The sequence below is a fragment of the Podarcis erhardii genome, assembly GCF_964252035.2.
Source record: "Podarcis erhardii genome assembly, chromosome: 8".
NCBI lineage: Eukaryota > Metazoa > Chordata > Lepidosauria > Squamata > Lacertidae > Podarcis > Podarcis erhardii.
In genome coordinates this window covers 24,262,769-24,285,847 of record NC_138499.1, presented here as the reverse complement: position 1 = coordinate 24,285,847, position 23,079 = coordinate 24,262,769, and the positions used below count along the sequence as shown (strand labels likewise).

General features: G+C 39.0%; 1 protein-coding gene across 5 annotated transcripts in view; it reads left to right on the top strand.

Annotated features, from left to right (window-relative positions):
- The window catches only part of VPS13B (vacuolar protein sorting 13 homolog B), a 357,420-nt gene that overhangs the window by 98,563 nt on the left and 235,778 nt on the right, over positions 1-23,079 (top strand). For all 5 annotated transcript variants that reach the window (XM_081873883.1, XM_081873885.1, XM_081873882.1 and 2 more), the window contains exons 18-19: positions 15,182-15,316; positions 18,498-18,671. In XM_081873883.1, the coding sequence (XP_081730009.1) occupies positions 15,182-15,316; positions 18,498-18,671 (309 nt within the window). The remainder of the gene's footprint in view (positions 1-15,181; positions 15,317-18,497; positions 18,672-23,079) is intronic.

Below are 23,079 nucleotides of genomic sequence, written 5' to 3'. Positions count from 1 at the left end.
TTTAATTATGAAGAGATGCAAGAGATAGTATTTACTGGAGGCGAAGGAGTTCTTGAAGATTAGGCAGTTGTGTAGGTTCCAAACAAGTAACAGAGCACACATTTTGCTAACTTAAGACATGGCTTAATTTCATTAACTGTGGTCTAATATGTTGTGCATCCCACTCTTGGTAAACCACAGTGGCATTTACTGGCTATTGCTTCAAAGCACTACTGTTTTTCATCCATTTTCATTGACGAAATGTGTCATAGCAACATTAACTAAAGTCTGGAAAATAGTTCTCAAGGCTTTTGCTTTAATGAAAAATCTAACATGTACTGCACTTGCTGATATAATCAAGTCAATGGAATTTCCAAAATCTTGACTTAATGTCTTCTGAGTATGAAGCAATAATGTTTTTATGAAGTAGCTTTTAAAAAGCATTTGTTGAAGCAGAGAGCAGATGGATTAGAAGGGTCTGTTTGTAACAGCAATCAGCAATGATCATGGTATACTATTACAATCACCCTATAAAATAGCCCGTATTAAAAAAAAAAAAGTGGAAAAGGAAAAGAGAGGTTGTGGGAGAAGGGGAAACATCCATATATGTGAAGCCTGTGAGGGATCTGGAGCTCCTTATATTTTGAGATTGTTTCTCCAGCTGTCTTGATGAACATTAGTTTTCAGTCTGCAAACTTCTATGACTTTAGCTTTCATTTTAACTTTGTTTATAGTAATTATGGTTATGGTGACTAGAGAGATATTTAATTATAATGTTTCCCAGACCCCTGTTCTCAAAGAAAAAATGCAAAAGCTAAGTTGTGTTTCAAAATGCTCCCAATTTTTTTGCCTGCACGGTCATGACAGGGTAAAATATGCCTGCCCGTTTCTGACTCTATAGCTACTGCCAGTTTCTAGAATCATTGAGCCCTTTCTGAGTTGTCTGGTCTGTTTAGCTCCAGTTTGCATACTGCCTTTCCTCTATTATTTCTTCTGTTGTGTCTAATAAGATAATCAAGCAATCCTATGCTCTATTTAAGCTGTGGGGGCACCTATTCCAGTGCAGTGTGTGTGTGTGTGTGTGTGTGTGTGTGTGTGTTAGAGAGAGAGAGAGAGAGAGAGAGATGCCACAGCAGAAAACTATGTTAAGGAACATTATCATCCACACTTGGTGTTAGCACAAACCACTGTCCCACACCAGTTATGGGGTTCATGAGTGACAGTACCCCATGTAATTCTATCAAGGAAGGAACTAGTCAACTCACAGAGATAGAGACGCACTCTCCAACACCTCTCTATTTCACCTCACACACAACCCAGCTTGCATGACTAGGTCTCTGGCACAAGGAAGAGTGACCCATTCTGTCAGAGTTCCTGGCAAGCCCTGAACGCAGTGGCTCAAATGCACAGGTGCATTTGACACTTGTACACTCCTCAGAAATATCTTTTTGACAGATGGATTTAGGGCAGCACAACCTGTTTCGCTGCACAGGACTCAGAGCCAAGAGGGGTGCCTTCATGCCTTCTTCCCAAAGCCTAGTATGTGCCTGCTTCAGGAAGGAGGTGTGAAGGCTCTGACAGGGTCCTAGAGTCCTTCCCAATGGGGAAACTGTGGTCCCCAAGAGGTTGTTGCTCCCACATAATCCAGCTAGTCCCTTTGGCTCACCCCTCACCTAGCAAGCCATGTGACCATTCCCTTCCCTACTATTTTGTCTGACAGGCCACTGTATTATCAGTGCAATTGTGCTGTCCTTGGAATGTGGTTGGCTTCTGAAAGGACATAGGATTTGACATGTCTGCTTCTTCCCTGTTCCATCCATATACAGTGGTGCCTCGCAAGACGAAAAGAATCCGTTCCGCGATTCTCTTCGTCTAGAGGTTTTTTCGTCTTGCGAAGCAAGCCCATTGACGGCTTAGCGGATTAGCGCTATTAGCAGCTTAGCGGCTTTTAGTGTCTTATCGGCTTAGCGGATCAGCTGATAAGCAGCTTAGCGGCTTAGAAAAAGGGGGGGGGAGGAAAAAAACCCCGCAGGAACTCGCAAGACATTTTCGTCTTGCGAAGCAAGCCCATAGGGAAATTCGTTTTGCGAAGTGCCTCCAAAACGGAAAACCCTTTCGTCTAGCGGGTTTTCCGTCTTGCGAGGCGTTCGTCTTGCGGGGCACCACTGTATGTACCCCATTTTGGGATTCAGACAGGTAGAGCAAACACTCCATGTATCGCTGTGGTTGTGTTGGCATAATTTATTTCTGCTGGCACAATGGGGCTTCCACTATATCCTTTTGTATCTGACTCTCTTATTTCTGTTTAGGAAAATGGATCTTTTCTGTCACGCCAGTACTAATTTAAATGGCCTCTTTCTAATTTATTCAGGCAGTAATGAATGCCTATTAGGTTGCAATTTTAGGGGTAATTTCCAGTTTTCTTTCTTAGATTGTCACATTCATTTTTTTTTTCATTTTTTTAGTTTCTGTCTACTAAATAATATCAGGTCTTGATATTTATTATGTCTCCCCCAACTCCCAAAAATTGAATTTTCATGAACACATTTTGTACAGATGAAATGTGATCTCTGAAGAGCAATTGTATTAAAGTGTGTATTAAAAGTGCCAATGCAGACATAATCCTAAATTACTGGGGTGGGTGGAGAATCTCAAGTGACTTTATTGGGCCTTCTTTTTAATTAGGATTTATTTGTATGTGATGAAATCACTGATGCAGTTAGAAAATGCACAGCAAAAAGGTTCACTGCTTCAAAAACTCACACAGGAAAAAACCTGAAAACACAAATAGTAAGAAAGCAGTCTAGTTTGGGAGAGACATCTCAAGTGATTGTAGCTGTGAATGTTGAGTTTTGCATCTTTTAAAATTAATAATTAAGCAGACTGAATGTAAGAGAACGCAAATATAGGCTCCGAAATGTTACAAATAGCAGCACCAAATAAAATTAGTATTTCATTGTGTAATGCATTTAGCCTTATAGAGGAACAGTAAAACTAAGTGGGAGGTAAAGCTCTTGTAAATAACTTAACATTTGTAGTTGTGATCACCATACGCCCCTCTAACTTAGCCTAGGATCGCTTGTGCTGGGCATATTCCTAAAAATGTTTCCTACTCAGTAGAAATAATAATTTGATTGAAATACCAGAAAGCAGGATCCAACTATAGTGACTCACTAGCAGACTTGCTTGCTAACTTTTATTTCCAAGAAAGGCCACTAACCCCATTGCTTCAATAATCCTCTGTGTATGTTCTGGCAGGAAGGTGAGCCCCACAGCTGTTTAGCCCTCCGTAGGACAGTCCTGCTCTGAACAAGCTGCTACTTACACATTCTGGCTGGGCATTTGTCTTGCATTTTCACACATCACATCCTTAAGGGATCTTATGACTTAGATTGGGGAAGGTTGGCTTTCATATTCTTAATAGATTTGTTCAGAGTGGTGGAAAACAACACAAGGTTATGTAGACGCAAGGAAACATCTTTCACCCAGATGACCTCACCCTTTAAAGAAATGTGGTGGTCTAATGATAAATGGATAGACAGATAGATACATAGTGGTGTTTACTTCTTGGTAAGTGTGTTTTGGATTGCTGCTAAATGGGAGTTAGTTCTACTGAGCACAGTGAAGATAACAGGATTGCTGAATACCGAATTTGGCTCTTTATTATTGTATTGCTACATTTCTTCTATTCTGGATACACTGGGTTCAGGTTCCATCTTTAGAAGGACATTTGAAGAAGTAACACCCCCTCCCTCCTCCCCTGTGTAGCTTAATTTATATGATAGAATAAAGCAAAGATTCAGAGAACTTGCTCAACAACATCCTTTTATGTTGTCTCCTTAGAAAACATTTAAGTAAAATCATTTCCCTTTAAAAAAATTCAAATTATATATTCAAAGTAAAGTATGTTAAAAGCCTAACTCCAGGGAGAGTTTTCACAGTACAACTTAATATATTATTAACTAAGCCTTTAAGTCTCCACATAAGGATCACAATACTTAAAACATGCTTGCAATTGAGCTCCATCACACAGAGAGATTCACATTGCCAGGCATGATCAGTGCTGTCTTGGGAGTTCATCTCTATGCATCTTGTTCTGGCGTCCTATGAAACCATCATTGTCATGCAGATATTTTCTTGACAGGTGCCTCATGACAGTTTTAATGTGTGAAGCAACCCAGTGTCTCCCTATGTCATCTCTCTGGAGATGGTATAGCCTATTAGGGTAATTTGTTAGAGATCAAGGACATCAGATTCTAAAGCTGTTCTGACTTCACTGTCCTTCTCTTCATATGGTAAGCAAGCTATATTCCACCAGTTAAGGAGAAACCTGTTGACTCAGCTGCCTACCCTTAAAATGTATCCTTAATTTTTGGCCTTGGACGCTGGAAATTTTTGGGTGATTTTGTAATTGCCAGATTCAAAGCTGTCAAAAATTTGCATAAACACATGATACTAATATGACATTTTACAAGAGAAATCTTTTCTCCATAATTTTATGTCAGGCTCAGAATTCCGAAATATTTGTGCTAACCAAAAATATGTACAAACCTCTTAAGTCGGTTGATCTTAAAAATCCATAGAACAGAAAACGTTGTATAATTATGGCAAAATAAAATATATAACCAACAGGAAGTTTCACAATATACTAATTTGAGTTGATTCCAATGATCCTGCTAAAGCCAATGCAAACAATTGTAACATCTGTCAAAAACCACCTCTAGCGTAAAACCCTTTTAACATTTTACACATAATAAACTATTTTATATATAAACTACCTTATTGTTTATATTGCAAACTAAAAAATAGCCACTCTTTTTCCAGCATTCAAACAAAAACTTTAATAAGTAGACATTGCATAAAAATGACACAATCCAGCAGTTATTTCGTAAGGCCGGCATAATCATAAATTTGCCATCCATGCTTTTCCAAAAATACTAACCCATATTGTTCTCTCTGGACCTGTTGCAGAGATGATTAATCCAGCTGCCGAGGTCTCCCTTTATGCGTTTGATGGAACACTTGGCTTGCTAGGCTACAGCTGTGTGTTTATGTGCAGTGCACACCTGCAGGGGCCTGACAAATAGCTGTAGTATGCACAGTATACAAAATTACCCTGGCAGTGCTGCAAATAAGGAAGTTTCTGTTTTGAAGTCCATATGTGTGAGAGCTTGAGATGCCAGCTGGGGTATTTTTGTTGCGTTGCACAGATGTAAAACTGCCAACTGATTTTATACCAAATAAAGGCTAATCTTTTTATACATACTTGGTGTCAGAGTTATGAAGTGGTACGTAAGAATGTTCTCACGACTTAAGCGTCTTTTAAAATAAAAGCTGATGTTTAAAAAGGCTCTAACTTAGAATGTGAGTAGAAAAATAGAAACAAAAATAGACTGCATTTGTTTAGATAAATGCTACATTAAAGTTCCCTAAAGGGGTTATTATCAATGATGTATAGTTATTAGGTGCAAATCATGATAAGGATTTGATTTATTGTATGCATATCCACTATATTACAGAACCTTTTTTCCTGTAGGTCACTTCATCTCTGTGTTGAATCCATTTTATGGGCTCTGAAATGTGAAAGCCAAATGTATATTGCTACTTAACTTGAAAGCTTTGCCTTCCTGTTTTCAGGAGTATAATTTGTAACAGACTGAAATGTATAAAAACCAGGCACTGTGTACACGTTTAGCATTTATTTTAGTAAATCAAACTTATTAAATATATTTTATTTTTCACAGAATAGAACTTGGCACATTTCTTTTGAATGTGTGCTTAAAACAAATAAGTGTAAAGGTAGTAAATATTAGTCAAGCTTCTGTAGATGTTAACAGCCAAATCCTTGTTAGATATATGATTAGGGCATATAGCAATAAAGAAGATAAAATATATCAAGTGGCTTGTTAAATGGGGGCGGGGGGACTTGCATCTTGTAAATGCTTCTATGCTGAATCTTGAGAGCATGTGCTCTAAGGTTCTGACTTCAGTGGAGGAGTTAAAAGTTTGAGGTCATATGAATTCCAGTGGAAGGCAAGATACATATACAACCCAAAAGGTTCTGTTGAGCAACAGGAGAAGAGTGCACCATTTTTCTATGCAGAAACAGAAACTAGGGAGTAAGGATCAGAGCAAAGTTTGAAAAAAGGGGAAGCAAGTCTGGGAAGCAAGAAAATTAAGTCTAATGTGGCTTTGATGAGTTGTTCAGATAGATAGGGTAGTGTTCAGCTAACACAGGATTCTCATTTCCTGTTGGCTGGTGTTGTGCAAAGAGGGAGAAAGGCAGCTTGGATAGGAATTTACCCCATATTACAACCACTACTGTGATCTACAACCTGTCCCCCAACTGTTTCCCCCCACCTACTGTTATGGGACACGCATAAGTGGGGATTTCCCTATTTGGCCCTGTCCCCTTTCAGTGCCATTTTGGGCAAGTGTGTGAGTGCATGTGTCAATGGGAACTCAAGCAATGCCACTGCTCTGCAGGGCCAACCTAAGGCACTCCACATGGGCCTGCCTTTCCTGAAATTAGTGTGTGGGCGGGGGTGGAGAGGGCAAAACAAGTTCAAGATCAGAAGCAGAAATATTTCATTATTGTGGGGAAGGAAAGCTAGAAACACAGCACAGGACACACATGCAGACATGGTCCTTTTCTGCAACATTCTCCCTGTCCCCATTGTTGGGATACTGACAGGGAGACAGAGGCATCAGACCTCCACGTTGTCTCCGGACAATCACCGGTCTCCCGTGGAAACAGTATCAGTCAATTAGCGACATGAGCCTCAGACGCATTCCAAGACTCATGCACGCCCTTTTCGCAGAGTTTCCACAACGGAAGATTCACCCAGGAGAGCATATTTACAGCTTTATTCAACGTTGGTCAGAACAAAGGAAAAATGACTGCTTGCATCCATGTCGAGGAAAACAGCCAGAACAAAAGCTATATACAAAACAGAAACTCCCAGTGAGCAGGAAGTACACAGGCATGTGACACACAACAGCCTGTTCCCTTTTTTTTTGTATATAATTTTTATTAATTTTCCAATAAAAACAAATTTATAACAATTAAACATTAAGAATTCATCACACATCTTTTTTCTTTTAGACTTCCATCAACATGTCTGATAATTTTCCGTAGTTATTACATATCTTTACATTTCTTCATTTATATTACACTATGTATATCTTATCTTACCATATTATTTAAACAATATTTCTACCAAACCTTCTTACAGAACTTCTTGGAAAAGCCTGTTCCCTTTTATGGAGGAACAGAAATATCCTAACACCCATAGCTGGATGACTGTTAAGGAGGAGGAAGGTTGCCTGCGGGGAGAGGTAGTGAAGAAGAGGGTAGACGGATGCTGGGGTTAGAAGGAGAGAAAAACACAGAAGACACTGCTCACTTTCAGAGTTATTTTTAAATCCCTACTTATAGCGCCCACATACATCCAGTTACACACACCATCACAGTGGCGTAGCGTGGGGGGTGCAGGGGGGGCCAGCCGCACCGGGCGCAACATCTGGGGGTTAAGGTTAGGGGGCGCAAATCCACGGGTTAGGGGGCGCAAATTACTTGCCTTGCCCCGGGTGCTGACAACCCACGCTACGCCACTGCACCATCAAGCTGCTTTGCTATTTTCTTGCATTTCTCAAGCCCTTTGTGTAAAACTAAGAAACTGTTAGTTACTGAAGCTGGGGAGGATTTTTGTTTGTTTGTGGGGAAGAAGATTTTAAGAAAATGCAAAAGTGTTGCCCCACTTTTTTGTCACTGTTTTATTTCGGGAAGATGATGGGCTGCAGGTTTAAGCTGCTGGCTCCCCTGAATGTTCCTCGGAGAGAAGAGAGAGATAGATAATCCAGAAAGATGTGGTCTGCAAGTTAATGAAAGGACAGCCCCACTCCCCCGGGGCTCCCCTGAACGGTCGTCAAGTCACCCCAAGGTGCCACGGCACTCTGCTTGAAAACCAATGTCTTAGTTATTTTGATAGTTACTTGAACAAAAGCCACCTTTTACCATATTTTGTTTTTTTAGCATATTTTGTTTTCTCATTATCGGCAGATTTAGAAAACAGATATTTGTATTTGATACACACCATGGGGTTCACTTAAAGTCAGGAGACTGAGGGTAGATGGTGAGTTTAAAAATTGTGAAATGAAATTCTGTTGGACTGTGATGCTGGACTCAATTAGGCATTATTTCCTTTATTGATAATACTTTATTAATCCATTTATCATAGGTTATTTAAACAGAATATTGGACCTCCTGTGAGAGGCAATACTACAAAGATGGCCATTTTACTTAGTGACAACTTCAACACTTCTAAGAAGGTTTTCACTTCAAACAGCTTGCCGCCACTGCAGGTTGCATGTATACAGTTGAGAGTTCCTAGTTCTTGGCTCATGCACAGATGTCTTTCAATAATGCTGGCCTGTAATTTCGTCAAATTGCTTGGTTTATCAGCAGCACATGTCATCAATCCTAGAGTGCTTGCTCAAGTCAAGCCTCAGAATTCTTAGCTTACAGATGCAGCTGCAAACAGGTGAACTGGCAGAAAGTAATTTGTGCAGCTTGGTGGCTGTCAGACAAAAGACAGACAATCTGTGTTTTAAACAGATTGCAGGCCTTGCAGGAGCCAGACAAAAGGGATTTCTACAACTGCAAATAATTCCAAGGTTGACATATTTTCCTTTCTGCCATTAGGTGATTTGTTAAAATTGGAAACAATGAATGTAATAAATCTACACAGAAACCGGAGATAAGATGAAAGAAAAAAGGAGATCACTAAATAAGTTTACATTGCTTTGTTGAAAAGGATACAACTGACATTCATATAGCTTATTCTCTTGCCAAGTTACGGAGTTAGTCTTTGTAACTCACAGAGCTACTTATAGGCACATGCAGATGTTACACAAAGGCAAAGCATCAAATAACAAGAATTATTTGTGCATTATATTTATGAGACACCTCATAAAATAAATTCTCTCGGCATCATACAAATAAAAAACCACACACCTTACAACAAAGGTGGTTATCTTATACCCATTTACCTTGTAGCAAACCTATTGAACTCATTAGGTCTTACTTTAAAGTAGACACATATGGGATTACACAGTAAATGAGTTTAAAAAACAACAACTAATAACAGGTGATAAAAAATTAAAGAGCTTTTGTGAGGCAAATAGTGAGCTGTTCTATTTTCCGAGCTGCAAAAAAAAAAAAAAAGGGGGGGGGGATTTACTTCCGAACTTTATTTAGATATTATTTCTTCTGATAGCTAATTGTGTCAGATGAACATTTTATACGCATGGGTATGATACAGTGTGCTATGTGATCTGTGCCCAAAGGCTTGCATTGCATACGTTTGCAGAGAAGGTGAGATCATCATCTAATAAAGAATGGTTTCAATTTGTATTAGTGAATCAAATGGATACCGTATTTAAGGGGGGGGGGTGCACTCCTACAGGTTGCTGTCTGCAGTCCAAATCGCTGATCAGAGAGTCTTTATACACATTGGTAATGTGCTGTGCAACATAAGCTGAAATATATTCCACAAGGGAGGAAAACGGAATAGTTTACATACACTGTTCCTAAGTGTAATGAATATAAAACTCCATTACTCACTTTAAGCAGGTGCTTTTTATATGAGGCTTAAAAAAAAAAAATTCTGGTGAAATTATTGGTTTCTACAGGCACTTAACTTCCAGTGGTCTGACCAGATAAAGAGGCTAAAAATACTATCAAAAACATTTGTTTAATGCTTTATGGGATGAAAGGTTAATATCCTTTTGATAGAAGGAACTGTCACTTTGGACAGTAAAGTCAAAAATCCAAAAACACTCCTGTTGTGTGCAGCTCAGCAGGTGTATTGATCTCTGATAGGATGGGGTAAACGGAAACATTTCAAGCTTTTTTTAGATTAAATTCTAGTTGTGATTTCAGATACTCCTTTATATTAACATCCATTCCAATGACTGAGGAACAGGGATAATCTGTATGTGTTTTACTTGTTTTCATAAGTGTAGATTATATTGTTGTGTTGTGCTGTGGGATCTTATGGTGAAGGGCAGAGAAGAAGTCTTAACCAAATTAGAGCTGCTGAAGTAATAGAGCAGCTATGACCCTGTTAAATCGCATCTTGCTCACTCCTCTTTTCCTTACCTTCCACAGAAGATCATGTGTTTCTGTGTGGGTTGCAGGGGAGAAGTCTTTCCCCCTTTGGGTGGGTATGTATTTAATGCCTTTACGTCTGCATACCTTGGGGTTCCCTCTTGTTTATGGGTGGAACAATTTTGGCTGCAGTGTTGTAGGTACAGTGGTACCTCGGGTTACATACGCTTCAGGTTACATACGCTTCAGGTTACACACTCCGCTAACCCAGAAATAGTGCTTCAGGTTAAGAACTTTGCTTCAGGATAAGAACAGAAATTGTGCTCCGGCGGCGTGGCAGCAGCAGGAGGCCCCATTAGCTAAAGTGGTGCTTCAGGTTAAGAACAGTTTCAGGTTAAGAACGGACCTCCGGAACGAATTAAGTACTTAACCTGAGGTTTATTGTACAGCCAACCTGAATTCAGTATTAGAGGGAGTTTGTTCCTGTTTCCTGTTAACTGTATTAACAAAAACACAACACAGGACTGTGCAGATGAAAGGGCCAGTACTAGGTAGATAAGGACTCCTTTGGGTCTCAGTGCTCCTGTTCGGCTTCTGTGTGACTGCCTATATAGGTTGCAATCAAAGGCGTAGCCGAGGCATAAAACTCTATCCTTTCCTTATACTCTGAGATATCAAGGACGTATTTTGTTCCATTATTTTTCCCATTTATTTTCTTCTGTATGAGCAATTAGATGGGCATTTGCCCTCACTGGAGGAAAGCAAAGCACTGGACATAGCACTGTAGTGGGGGCAAACCTTTTCCACTCCCCCTTTCTATTGTGTGGTTCACATACACATCACCATTCCTGATGAACATCTTACTAGAGCCAGTGTGGTGTAGTGGGTAGAGTGTTGTGCTAGGACCTCAGAGACAAGGGTTCAAATCCCCTCCCAGCCATGCAGCTCATTGTGTGACTTTGAAAAGGAATAAGACAGATTCAAGGAGAACCCCTGTGGCTATTAGTTGTGATAAGTAGAAACAAAAACTCACAGGCAAGTGAGATGAGCTGTTCCCATCACGACTCATTTCTGAGCTTACTTGATGCATTTGTTGAGGATGGTATGCTACGTCATACTTTTTGATTGACTGAATGTTATTATGATAGAATCCTTTAAAGTATTAGAGATGACAGAGTCAAAGCAAACCTACCCTACCAGCAGGGTATTTTAATATAGGATTCCGAAAGCTAATTTTGTGTCCTTGCCCTCATCCCTGGGTTTGTATTTCTTTTCTTTGATCCAAGTCTTTCTAATTCCTGATAGTGTTCAATTCTCCAAGAAGTCCATAAATAATTATAACTGCTGTAACAGGGTGTGGTGTGTTGTTAGGTATTGCTACCAAATCAGTATTTTTTCTGTTATTTTTGATTGCAAATTCAGCAATCCACTCTCCACTATAATTATTCATTTTTAAAGACCTTCTTTGATCTATTTTCTCTTATATTTTCAGTATCAACATTTTGTTCTTCATTGAATTCATAGGGTGGAATTCAACACTGAACTATGAGAGACCTTATGTTGGTGCAAGCATTTCAGATTGTTAGATGGAATGACACCCACTCCCTCTCCTGACATCCTCCAGAATCAGTTTTGGGGGTTGTAGGAGGAGAGCCAAGGCTGTGTTGCTCAAGCTGAAGTTTTTGCATTGATGGGGCTCATTAGATTAACCCCACCCATAATTATTACTATCTTATGGTTTTGTTATGCTAATTCCACTAGGGACTGAAGTACATGCCCAGACATCTCAGGGAATCCAGACTTCTATTCAGCAAAGCACTATTGTATTATACATACATGTAAGCCAGTTGTGGGATTTTGTCCCCATCTAGGTCAACCTTTCTCAATCTTAGCTCCCTAGATGTTGTTGGACTACAACTTCCATCATTCATAGCAAGTACAGCTGATGGTGAGGGATCATGTGAGTTGTACTTCAAGAACATCTGGGGACCTAAGGTTGAGAAAGGCTGATTTAGGTTCTAGATCAGGGATCCCCGAACTCAGCCCTCCAGATGTTTTGGCACTACAATTCCCATCATCCCTGACCACTGGGGATGCCTGTCCTAAATGCTGGGATGGTCAAGATCTGGAGCACAGAGCTGAAGATAGGGAGATGAGGTGCACTTTGTTCTCAGTGTCATATCAAGTCTTATGGGACAAAGTAAGCAACCTCCAATCACTAAGCATATATGTACATGGGAGAGTATTCACAAAAGGCAAGGGCAGATTCCTCTTCCATCCTTGAGAACACCAGAAGAGTCGCACCCTTTTGATGTCTCTCATACAAATAAATGGTTGCTATTCATTCCAAGTCAAGCCTTGAGCTTGAGGATTCTGGAGCAGTGGAAGCAGCATATGGACATGCTTGACATTAGATGGCCCATCCTCCATTGAGAAAAGGGGCTTGACTCAGTGGTAGAACACACATGTTCAACTTGCAGAAGTTCCCAAATGAAGTCCACAGCATCTCCAGAATGGCTTGTCTGAAACCCTGGAAGGCTGTTGTCAATCAGTCTAGATAATACTGAGCGAAATAAACCAGTGGTCTCACTCGGTATAAGGTAGCTTCCTGTGTGCTTTTTATCCAATCCTGGAGAAGCTTTCGAATGTTTTTTGTGTGCAGAGCTTTACACACACACACACACACACACACACACACACACAGGCATTTTACTTCTACTTGGTGTTGAGATCAAGTTTTATTCTGGTTACGGCATTTGTATCTTGCTGTTCCACAGAGGAGCTCAAAGAATATCAAATAGTTCTCTCACCTCTCCCAGTTTATCCTACCCTATGAGGTAGGCAAGGCTGAGAGACAGGGACTGACCCAAGATCACTCATGGTCAAGTGGAAATTTGAACCTGGGTCTCTCTGCATGGGCTCTAAAAACAGTCATACTTTGGAACTTGAACGCCTTGGTACACATATTTTTCAGCTCCCAAACCATCAAAACCCTGGTTTTCGAACGTTTTTCAGAAGCTGAACGTCCAACGCGGCTTCCGCTTGACTGCAGGAAGCTCCTGCAGCCATTTGGAAACCACACCTTGGTTTCTGAATGTTTCGGAAGTCAAATGGACTTCCGGAACGGATTCCATTCCACTTTCGAGGTACAACTGTTTTCGTTTCCATGATGATGTCCCCTCCACCTTCTAAAAGCATTGAATTGCAAACAAAAACTGATCACCTAATTTTATTTTGTCTCTGCTACTGAAATGGGATTTGATTCATAAAAATGGTATCTGTACAGTAGTGCAGCCTTATAACTGCCCCCTTGGGCCTTGTAACAGTGTTTGATTACATTGTCTCATGCTATTTTTCCACAGCAGGGATGGCTCTCTTGAAAAAGCACTGTTCTCATCTTTCGGTATGTGGCCCCATAGCTTTTAAATACCAGCTGGCCACAAGAGTTTATAGTGGAAAGAGGCCCACTCATTTATTATATAGCAATTGGTGCAAACTCACCAGCTTTGGTGTGCATGAATCTGCTACAACACCAATTAAGCAATTGGAAAGATATGGCCTGGAGAACCATGTGAAATGAAAACCAACATTTGGTATTAGTGGTGTTGACCAAGTAGTAAGTTGGTGTGTGTTAATGCAAAAAGTGTTGCACACTGTGCAAATACTGCAGCCTACTTTAGCTAATGTGAGGGGTGTAGGCTTCTCTTACGGGTTTCATCTATGCTCTGCAGGTGGGCTGCTGGAGACTTCGTATCTAAATTTTAAAAGGCGTACTTTCCGGTTAGGGAATCTGTTCCTGTCCAGCATGCAGCTTAAAAGAGCAATTATTTTATGTGGTTAATGGATGATAAGGTGCATCATTTGAATATGTCATCCATGAAGACTTAAAGGGTCAAGCAGATTTCATTCATTTGGATTTTTGAACGTTATTCAACAACCTTCTTTTGTTTTGTTTTCCTGGTACATAACATGGAATGTGATCTGCACCCCTTATTTCAGACAATGCACAACTTGTGGATCGTATTCAGTGGGTGGATGAGCAGAAGGCTACCTGTGCAATCAGTCTCTCTCTCCTACCACTGCAACCTCCTGTACCCCCAAAAAGCGAGTCCAGAGGGTCTGGGAACCCCCTGTGCCATGTCATAAGGGGCTGCAGAAAGAAGGGAGCATTGCTCAAGATTGGGCAGCAGAATCTTACACAAGCAGAGCTCTGCTGTGTTTGGAATTCCCACTTTTGCACAAGGGAGATTTCCCCTCCTTCCCTGCAACTCACTTTTTCTCACAGGTGCCCAAGCTAACTTTTCCAGATACTGTGAGTTAATGCAGCTTTCCTGAATATTGCAGTTTATGAAATAATAGCAATGGATACAGCCAAATGTAATGTGGGTGGGTGTTCAGTTAGCTTTCCTGTGCAACTGCCAGAGTTGTGCACTCGTGACCTGTTACATCCCCCACCGTTGCAGTTCTAGGTCTCTCTTCAGAAACAGCTGCCAGTAAGTGCTGAGTTGTGCCAAACTGTGTGGTAGCCTCCTTGAGTGTACAAATGGAGACAGAAGAGACCACCAAACCGATTTCCACTTCTGACCTGAAGCAAAGTTTGAACTTTGGTTTCCGTAAAAAGATGACACGTGTAGTTACCTGCTGTGCAACTCAGCTGCATAAGTTTAATTTTTATTTTGCTACTGAACCAAATGGTTTTAAGTGAAATCTTAGACTTTTTTTAAAAAAAACCCCTCGTTTTAACACTTTGAAATTACAGGATTAAAAAGAGGAGCTAGAGGAGCCTGGCTTGCCTTTATATGACAGTGAAAGCAAAGTTTAATGCATATATGAATATGACCAGCTAATTAATTTAATGCAACGTTCTGTGTTTTTATGTATAATAAAGATCTGTATTCTTATGTAGAAGAGATATTTGTATAGATCTAAGCATATAATAATTGTATACTATAAACAAATTATCTTTAGAATCCAAACAAAAATATTGTAATGCAGATAATTAAAGTATAATTAAATTTAAATGTCTTGGTGAAAGAATATAAAAATATTTAAATTCAGCAGGCTAGTACATTTGCAGTTTTCTTTTATTAGGTGTGAAATCTAAGAATCCCCTGCCAACTCTTGAGGGCTCAATCCAGAATGTTGAATTGAAGTACTGCAGCACATCATTGGTCAAATGTGCCTCTGGGACCATGGGATCAATAAAAATTTGTGCCAAAGCCCCAGGTATGTGCAGCTGGACCATGTAAAAGTTTATAGCCTGTGTAGGAGAATTGGCCTTGCTTTTTACAAGGAGAGTTACTGAAACAAGAATTTATTCATTGTTCCTATGAATCAGATGTATTTTTAATTTTTTTGTTTTTAGAAACAGGATAGGATGATGTAGCATGGCATCGTCAAAGGTAAAAAATAAGAAACTATGTTAAGGTGTTTTGGTCACTACAATTTTAAAGGCATTCAAAATCAACACAGGTCAAAATCAAGAGTCTGCTTGATAATACTCTGAATGTGAGTGTAGAAACTGAATTCTCCATCTCCATAATGATTAAGTCTTTTGGGGGAGAAATGAAACATTGTTTCCTCGAATGTTACATAATGCCAGATACATGAAGTGCACAACATTTAAACTGTTTTGCATATGAATGTAAGATCTTTGCTGAGTATTACCTATATCTAAAATTGGATGGATTCTGTACCTGTGCTTAAATATATTGAATACTGGTTTTCCTGTGGTTTTTTTGGACTAAGAATCACAAAATGTCAGGTAAGAGCTTCCAATTTATGCATCTGGAGAAAATGACAACTAGATAACTATAAGTGCCCTAACAGAATATGATTGTAGTCTTAGAATTAATGATCCATAAATAAGATTCAGTTAAATAGAAAAAATAGGGAAATAATAGAAAAAATAGGGAATAAATAGAAATAATAGAAAAAATAGGGCAGGGAATCAATTGCTAAATCCTATTTTGGATCCAGTTAAGAGAAAACAACATGGCTACTTGAAAGTGTACCACCTGCTATAATTTACTCCTTAGGTAGATTTGCTGCTGCTGGACAAAAAAGGAAAGAAAAAGCCCTGCTTCTGATTTCTCCCTAAGGCCCCTATAAATGAGGCCAGTACTATAATTGCAACCAGAAGGAGTGCAACACCACACAGCAGAAAGATGACAAAAAGGCCAAAGCCAATTTGTGTAAAAGGAGATAATTGAAGTATTAGCTTCAATTAGTATTAGTCTTTTATGGCAAATCAAGAAAACTCATTTATAGCATATTAACAAATGTTCCTGTAAATTTGCAACAATATAATTGACTTAAGCACATTTCAACTATTCATCAAGTAAAATAATTATTCCTTCAGACTAATAACTTATTATTCACCATTTGTGATCAAAACTAAGTTGCCCCCACTGCAAATAATACTACCTTATAAGTCACTGTATTATTAATATCATGCAGACAAAAGCAGTATAAATTTTGTTGCTTATCTCACCATTTTGATTCAATATACATTAAATAGGTAAAGGTACCCCTGCCCGTATGGGCCAGTCGTGTCCGACTCTAGGGTTGCGTGCTCATCTCACTTAAGAGGCCGGGGCCAGCGCTGTCCAGAGACACTTCCGGGTCACGTGGCCAGCGTGACGAAGCTGCAGCTGGCGAGCCAGCACCAGCGCAGCGCACGGAAACGCCGTTTACCTTCCCGCTATAAAGCGGTACCTATTTATCTACTTGCACTTAAGAGTGCTTTCGAACTGCTAGGTGGGCAGGAGCTGGGATCGAACGACGGGAGCTCACCCCACCGCGGGGATTCGAACCGCCGACCATACGATCGGCAAGTCCTAGGCACTGAGGTTTTACCCACAGTGCCACCCGCATCCCTTTAACATTAAATAAGGAGCCCTAATTTTGGCAGCTCATTTTCACCTGCTGGCTAGACATGCCAGCTTCCTATGGCTGTTCAATGGGCATAGTAATTCCATATTTAATAAAGAGGATACAACCAGTCTGGCCATCTATTCCCTAGGGATATCCATGCTAAATTATACATACAGTATCTCTTAAACAAGTGAGGTACATACAATTCTGTATTAGCAGCCCAAAAAGTGAGTGGTAAAATCTACAAATAATCACTGTTTCATACTGAAAACATATACCAAAGAGAGAACAATGTATTCAGATTTTATGTCTTTGACCTCAGAGTTTGACCATATTGATAAATCAGATTTATGTCAGAAAATTGAAAAACTGGTTTTAAAATGTTCAGCACTCCTATGTTCTTCCTCAGGACACTGGATATAGAGTAGTTTAGTCATGGAAAAAGCTGTTTTCTTCTAGTTAGTTTATGTTGCCATGGTTACACACCGTGTCAACCCACACGGTTTGCCTCTTACCACCCAGTTACAATACTGAAATGGCAAAACTGCAAAATCAGCCTAAGTTGGGGAGAACAGTGTTTTCTATGACCTGTCACTGTGAAACAGCAGTACAATGTCCTCTGAGGAAGGCATTTCAAATGTGTTGGGAATTCAGATACATTTTAAAGCTAATCTTTCAATAAATCTGGAGTCTTTGCACTGATTGGCCTTGCCCTTCTCTTGTTTTCCGTATTGTTCAGGTATGTAGCTGATCAGGAGAGCAATGTATTGGACAGTCTCAGTCCTCTCAAAATATTTTTCTCCTGGCTTTGGGGCAGTTTCTCTAGTTTTTGACAAGTGGATGCGGCAGCCAGCAGCTGTCTTATCCAGTTTGTCCCATATGCAGAAGAAGCATTCATAATAATTATTTGGAGCAAGTGAATATATTCTCTGTGATCTTTCAAGAGAAATTGCCTTCCACCTTACAAAGTCAGTAAGGCTGAGGTATGTCCAACTTATCACAGCATAGTGGACGGTTGGCAGATTAGTCCTAAACTTGATTCACTTATCTTTGTCCTTTAGTCTTCATAATAGGGAGGCAGTAACCTCCTCACGAACTTTTGCTCTCTTTCCAAAAACTGATTTTGAGGAGGCTTCTATTATAAGTGAGCATACGTATGACTGGAGCTCATATGTTCAAGTAACACTGAGACGTAAACATTTAAAGATGTTTATTTTATAAGTTGAAGCTCTGAAATCTAATGAATTTAATGCTTCCATAGAACATAGAACATAGCCCTGAAATACTTTGAATATACTTAAAATGTTTGCGGGTAAACTACTGATATCATCTTTTAACCTATGCAAATTATTTAATACATTCTGACCGTTTTTTGGAAATTATTTACAGATTATTTCTGTCCTTAGTAATAGAAAAGGCAGTGTTATCTGGCTTCTTCAATACAATAAATGTCATTGTGATTATATAGTTCTCTGAGGTTCACTGAACATCTATTCACTAAACCACAATGTTGTTGTTATAATACACTTAGGAGATGGTGGAAAGGAGAAGCTGATCCCTTTAATTCAAGGCCCGTCTGATACCAGAGATTTATACAGCAGCAAATGGCTTAATGAAAGCAGAAAGCCAGAGTCAATCCTTGCTCCAGATTTATTTGCCTTCACAATTCAGATCCCTCAACATAAAGACTACAGCTACAGTTCTGGTGAGTACAGAAATTATGAGAAATATTTGTTATGTTATCTTCCTGTATCTAATAAAGTATTCAGAAGGATGGTAAAAGTGTTAAGGGAACCCATGGAAGCCAATGGAAACTATATGTTTCTCACATTGTTCGTGAAATATGTTGAGAGGCACTGTAATCTCATTTGGAAAGCTGAAATTCAAGCCAGCTATTGGAATCTTCTTGTGTTCTGCTAAGGTATAGTATCTTAACACGGTCCAGGGTTGCTTTGCATATATATTGTCCTTGTGCTACTTTTATTTTTTAAAGGCATATGATTCATGCTTTACTGTAGGGGTTGCCAGCCCATTGCCTGGTAGGTTCCAATGTGCCTTCCAGTCCCTTTTATGAAGCCTGTGAAATGTTTGAATAGATCTCCTTTGAAACCCATAATGCACACAAGTTTCTGTTTGTATTGGTTGACCTCTCCTATGCTAACCCCTAAACATGTGCACATTTCACTGGATGCCAGGATTGGGCACCTACTCTTCTTCTTTTCTGAACCGAGTAGGGATGCAAAAAGCTGCTCTCTGTCAGTGAGCACAGTAGTGGCTGACCTAGAGGTAGGTGCCTTTTTTCCTTTTCTTTTTGTGGCCATTCCCATGCAATTTTGTGTTTCTCTCTCTCTTTCTGCTCTCTTAAATGTGGCAGAAACTCCTGCAACAGCTGTTTTGTGTCTGCTGCCTATGACACTTTCACAAAATTCCAGGTGGACCTACTGGCCCCAAAAGGTTGGCAGCTACTTTAGTGCTATGCGGACAAGCCTGAGCCAAATGTTGAGCTCTCATGCTGCCCCTTCTTCTCTAATAGATTTCATAGCAAGTAAACTTCAAACCATAGGTCGTAACGATGACTTGTTAAACGAACCAGGATTTCTGGTTCAGACATGACATTAAGAAACCAGAATAAATAAACAAACAAACCAGAACAGTCAGAATAAACCAGAATAAGTCCTCCTCCCAACTGGGGGGGGGGGAGGTGAAAGAGGAATGGGGAGCAGGCAGCGCTAAACAATGGTTTATCATAAAATGTGAACACAGTCTAAGTGTTTTGCTACATTAAATGACTGAAATGTTATTAGGAGCTCTTTAGAATTCTGTGCAAACTAGGTATTTAGCTTTTAGTCTTGCTTTTAGCTGTACATATTTTGAATGTTGTGTGGCAACTCTGAGCCATTCCTTGCCGCTTTCCGTCATTTTGTTTATTTATTTAACAAAATTTATATACCGCTTGATTGCAATGAAACCTCTAAGCAGTTTACAAGAAATCATACCCGTTTGCAGGATGTCATGGAGACCCCTTAATTGGGCAAGCATGAAAAATGAGGATGGAATCCAAGAATTTTAATTGGCTGAAAAAAGCCAGGCTTTGGTTTTTAACTCTCATGCTCAGCATATTTTGTTAGTAATTCAATATATTCTTTAAACATTGAGAGCTGCCTCCAGTTTTTGAAAGAAGCCCCCCCCCCCTTTTTAGATCAGACCAAGATGCATGATGAGAGGAAGTGCTCCCTTGTCATTTCATTTAACCATCTGAAGTGGTTTCAGGCTAGTGATATGCAGTATACATACTCAGACATAATGGTGCATTTCATATTTGCAAATTAGCCTGATTTGTCCACCTGTTTTCAGAGGGCAAAAGCAATCAGGAAGGTTGGTTGTAACAAGTTTTGAATGTGAAGACTCAGAAACTGTTTTACTTGCAGAAAGAATGAGACAGTAAAAGTAATAAATGAGTTGGAAAGCAGATTGAAATAAACCAAATCAAACCATAAGATACTAAAACTCAATTTTCTTATTTTTACTTATGTAGTTTGGAAAACTTGTTCACCACCCCAAGGTGGCTATTGTTTCTAGTTACTGGAGTCCATTGCATGGGAATCTCCCAATTGTGCATGTATAATGTAATAAGAAATCACTTGATTTTGCATTAATATTAAACTATATGCCATATTTCCTTAGTAATGTTGAAGTTTGATCTTGTTTGCTTTTGTTAATCCTGTAGAAGTCATGCAAAAAACAACACTATAAATTTGTTTCAAGTATTTGCAATGCAACAGGTCATATTTTTCAAAGCGATAACTTCTTTTTCTTTCTTAATTTTTTATGGGAAAATCTAGGCCTTTCTGCATCCTAATAATGTTTGGTGTGTTAGGATATTTCACATATTACCTTTTTTACTTCTCCCCCAAAGTATAAGGAACAAGTCCCATACTGCAATCTGCAGAAACATAAATTACAGCAGCAACAACAATGTTACTTGATACTTCCATACTTTGTAAAGGTTAATTTTGTTCAGTGGGGTTAATTGGAAAGGAAGGGATGGGCATAAAATCCAGGTTTGCTGCCTCACTTTTTTTTCCATTCAGGAGAGGGCAAAATGAAGTTGCCCATATTTCTCATTCGTAATTCAGCTCCAAGATGCCATCAACTCTAAAAAGGTCTAGACTTAAAACAGTGTGGCTTTTAAATATATATATATATATTAGGTAAACACACATGATCAAAATATTTAATACATTAACTGATGGGCTTTTTAAATGTACAATAAATGCATTAAAGCATTGTAGTAATTAAAGACAATTCACGTTTATGATTTGGGCATAAAAGCATAAAAATGATACCCATCTATCTTGTTACATTTCCTCTTCTCTCCCTGAGGACTTAACTATGTACTTTATCTGTAATTGTTGCCAGTTTTCTATCACGTTCCCACTGGATTTCTGGTGCAAAAAAAATCTTATCCTCCTGCTGACAGAGCTTGCTTGAATGATTTCATGCTCTTAGCATTTTTGTTCACGGGAATTAGGAGCAAAATGTAACTGCAGCTGAACATAGCATCTATTTTTGTAATTTTGAAGTTTATATGCCATTATTGGAACTAAATGAAGAGATACAGGTGTTCTCCAGCTCTAGTCTGTTGGGATTTCTTGATGGCCGAAGCTTGAAAAGAAAATGCATGTGTTTTCAGAGTCAAACAGCAGCTGTGAGACAAGGATTTATGCTTTTCTCAGAACTTTGGGATTTCAAAATGTTACATTTAATCACAGGCACAGAAAGAGAGCAAATGTTAAAGATGTTACATCTGAAAGTAGGGATTGATCTCTTTACCATACCAGTCAGTTATGGGAATAGAGGAACAAAATAGTCTTTAATCTTAATATGAATAATTTCAAAAGTATTATGATAGCTGCCAGTACTCCGTGGTCAAGGTACTTTCACTGGGGCACGGAATAATTTAATCTTTCCCACAGAATTTGATATATTTTCATTACTTTATCTTTGAATGCTTGGTAAGAGTCCTGTAAAGTTTGAGGAAGCCAACAGAAATTATTTTAAAGTCTCATTGAATTTAAGTCCCTCTGAAATCAGTTGGACTTAAAAATGTCCTTTTGTAATTTTGAAGAGCAGATTTAAAATAGTTTAAATTCTTACATAGGGTTTTCTTAGGTAAAAATAATATCAAGATGAGTATTTGATAGTTCATTGTCCATAATCTCCATGAGGAATGAGGGCCATCTACAATTTCTAAATTGCTTCTGTCTCTCTTAGGGAGATTTCCAGATGGCACTGTGTGGAAATATATCATAATATTTTGTGTGAAACAATAATTTTTAAAAAATGTACATAATATAACAGAATACACTGGCAGTAACAGAAAGTTGACCACATAAGTGCTAAATAAAATGGTTGTGGCACCATTTACTTTCCTTGGAGGTGTGGCAGAACAGATAGAGTTTAACCTGCACTCTATTATTGATGGTGTTTCTTGATAGGCTTTTTTTTTTGGGAAAAGAAATTTCACAGCTTTGTCAACCAATGTGCATATGCACACACATTCAGCCCAGCTCCAGACCAACTCTAGAGCAGAGTTTAGGAAAAGAGCCCCATCTGATTATGTCAGTTGCCCAAGGGGAAGTAATCTCTAAGGTACTTGGTGTCCAGGCCATTTCACACTATATATCACTAGCACCTGATGATAGTAATATAGTAATAATACACACACATGCTTAACCTTTTTAAAGGGACAACAACATTCAAACAGCAGTCATTGAATTAGTACATGCTTTGCTGTGGTATGCTTCTGAATTAGGGTCTGTGTTTCATAGTTGCTATTAGATACTTTTATGGGTTGAAGAAATTGTTTTTTCTGATGCTATGCAGGTTCTCCTCCTGCCAGATCCTGTGGTGAGGTCATAGTTCTGTATTTATGATGTAATGTTCTGTTCCTATGGAAATTGTGATACAGCAAATTCAGCATTTCAGATTTATAAAGATTAAATAGGAGAAACAGAAGGGATATGAGCAAATGCAGTACTTTAAAAATGAAATCTTGCTGATTTAGAAACAATAGCAGCCATAAGAATTAAATTATAGCTATTCGAAAGGTT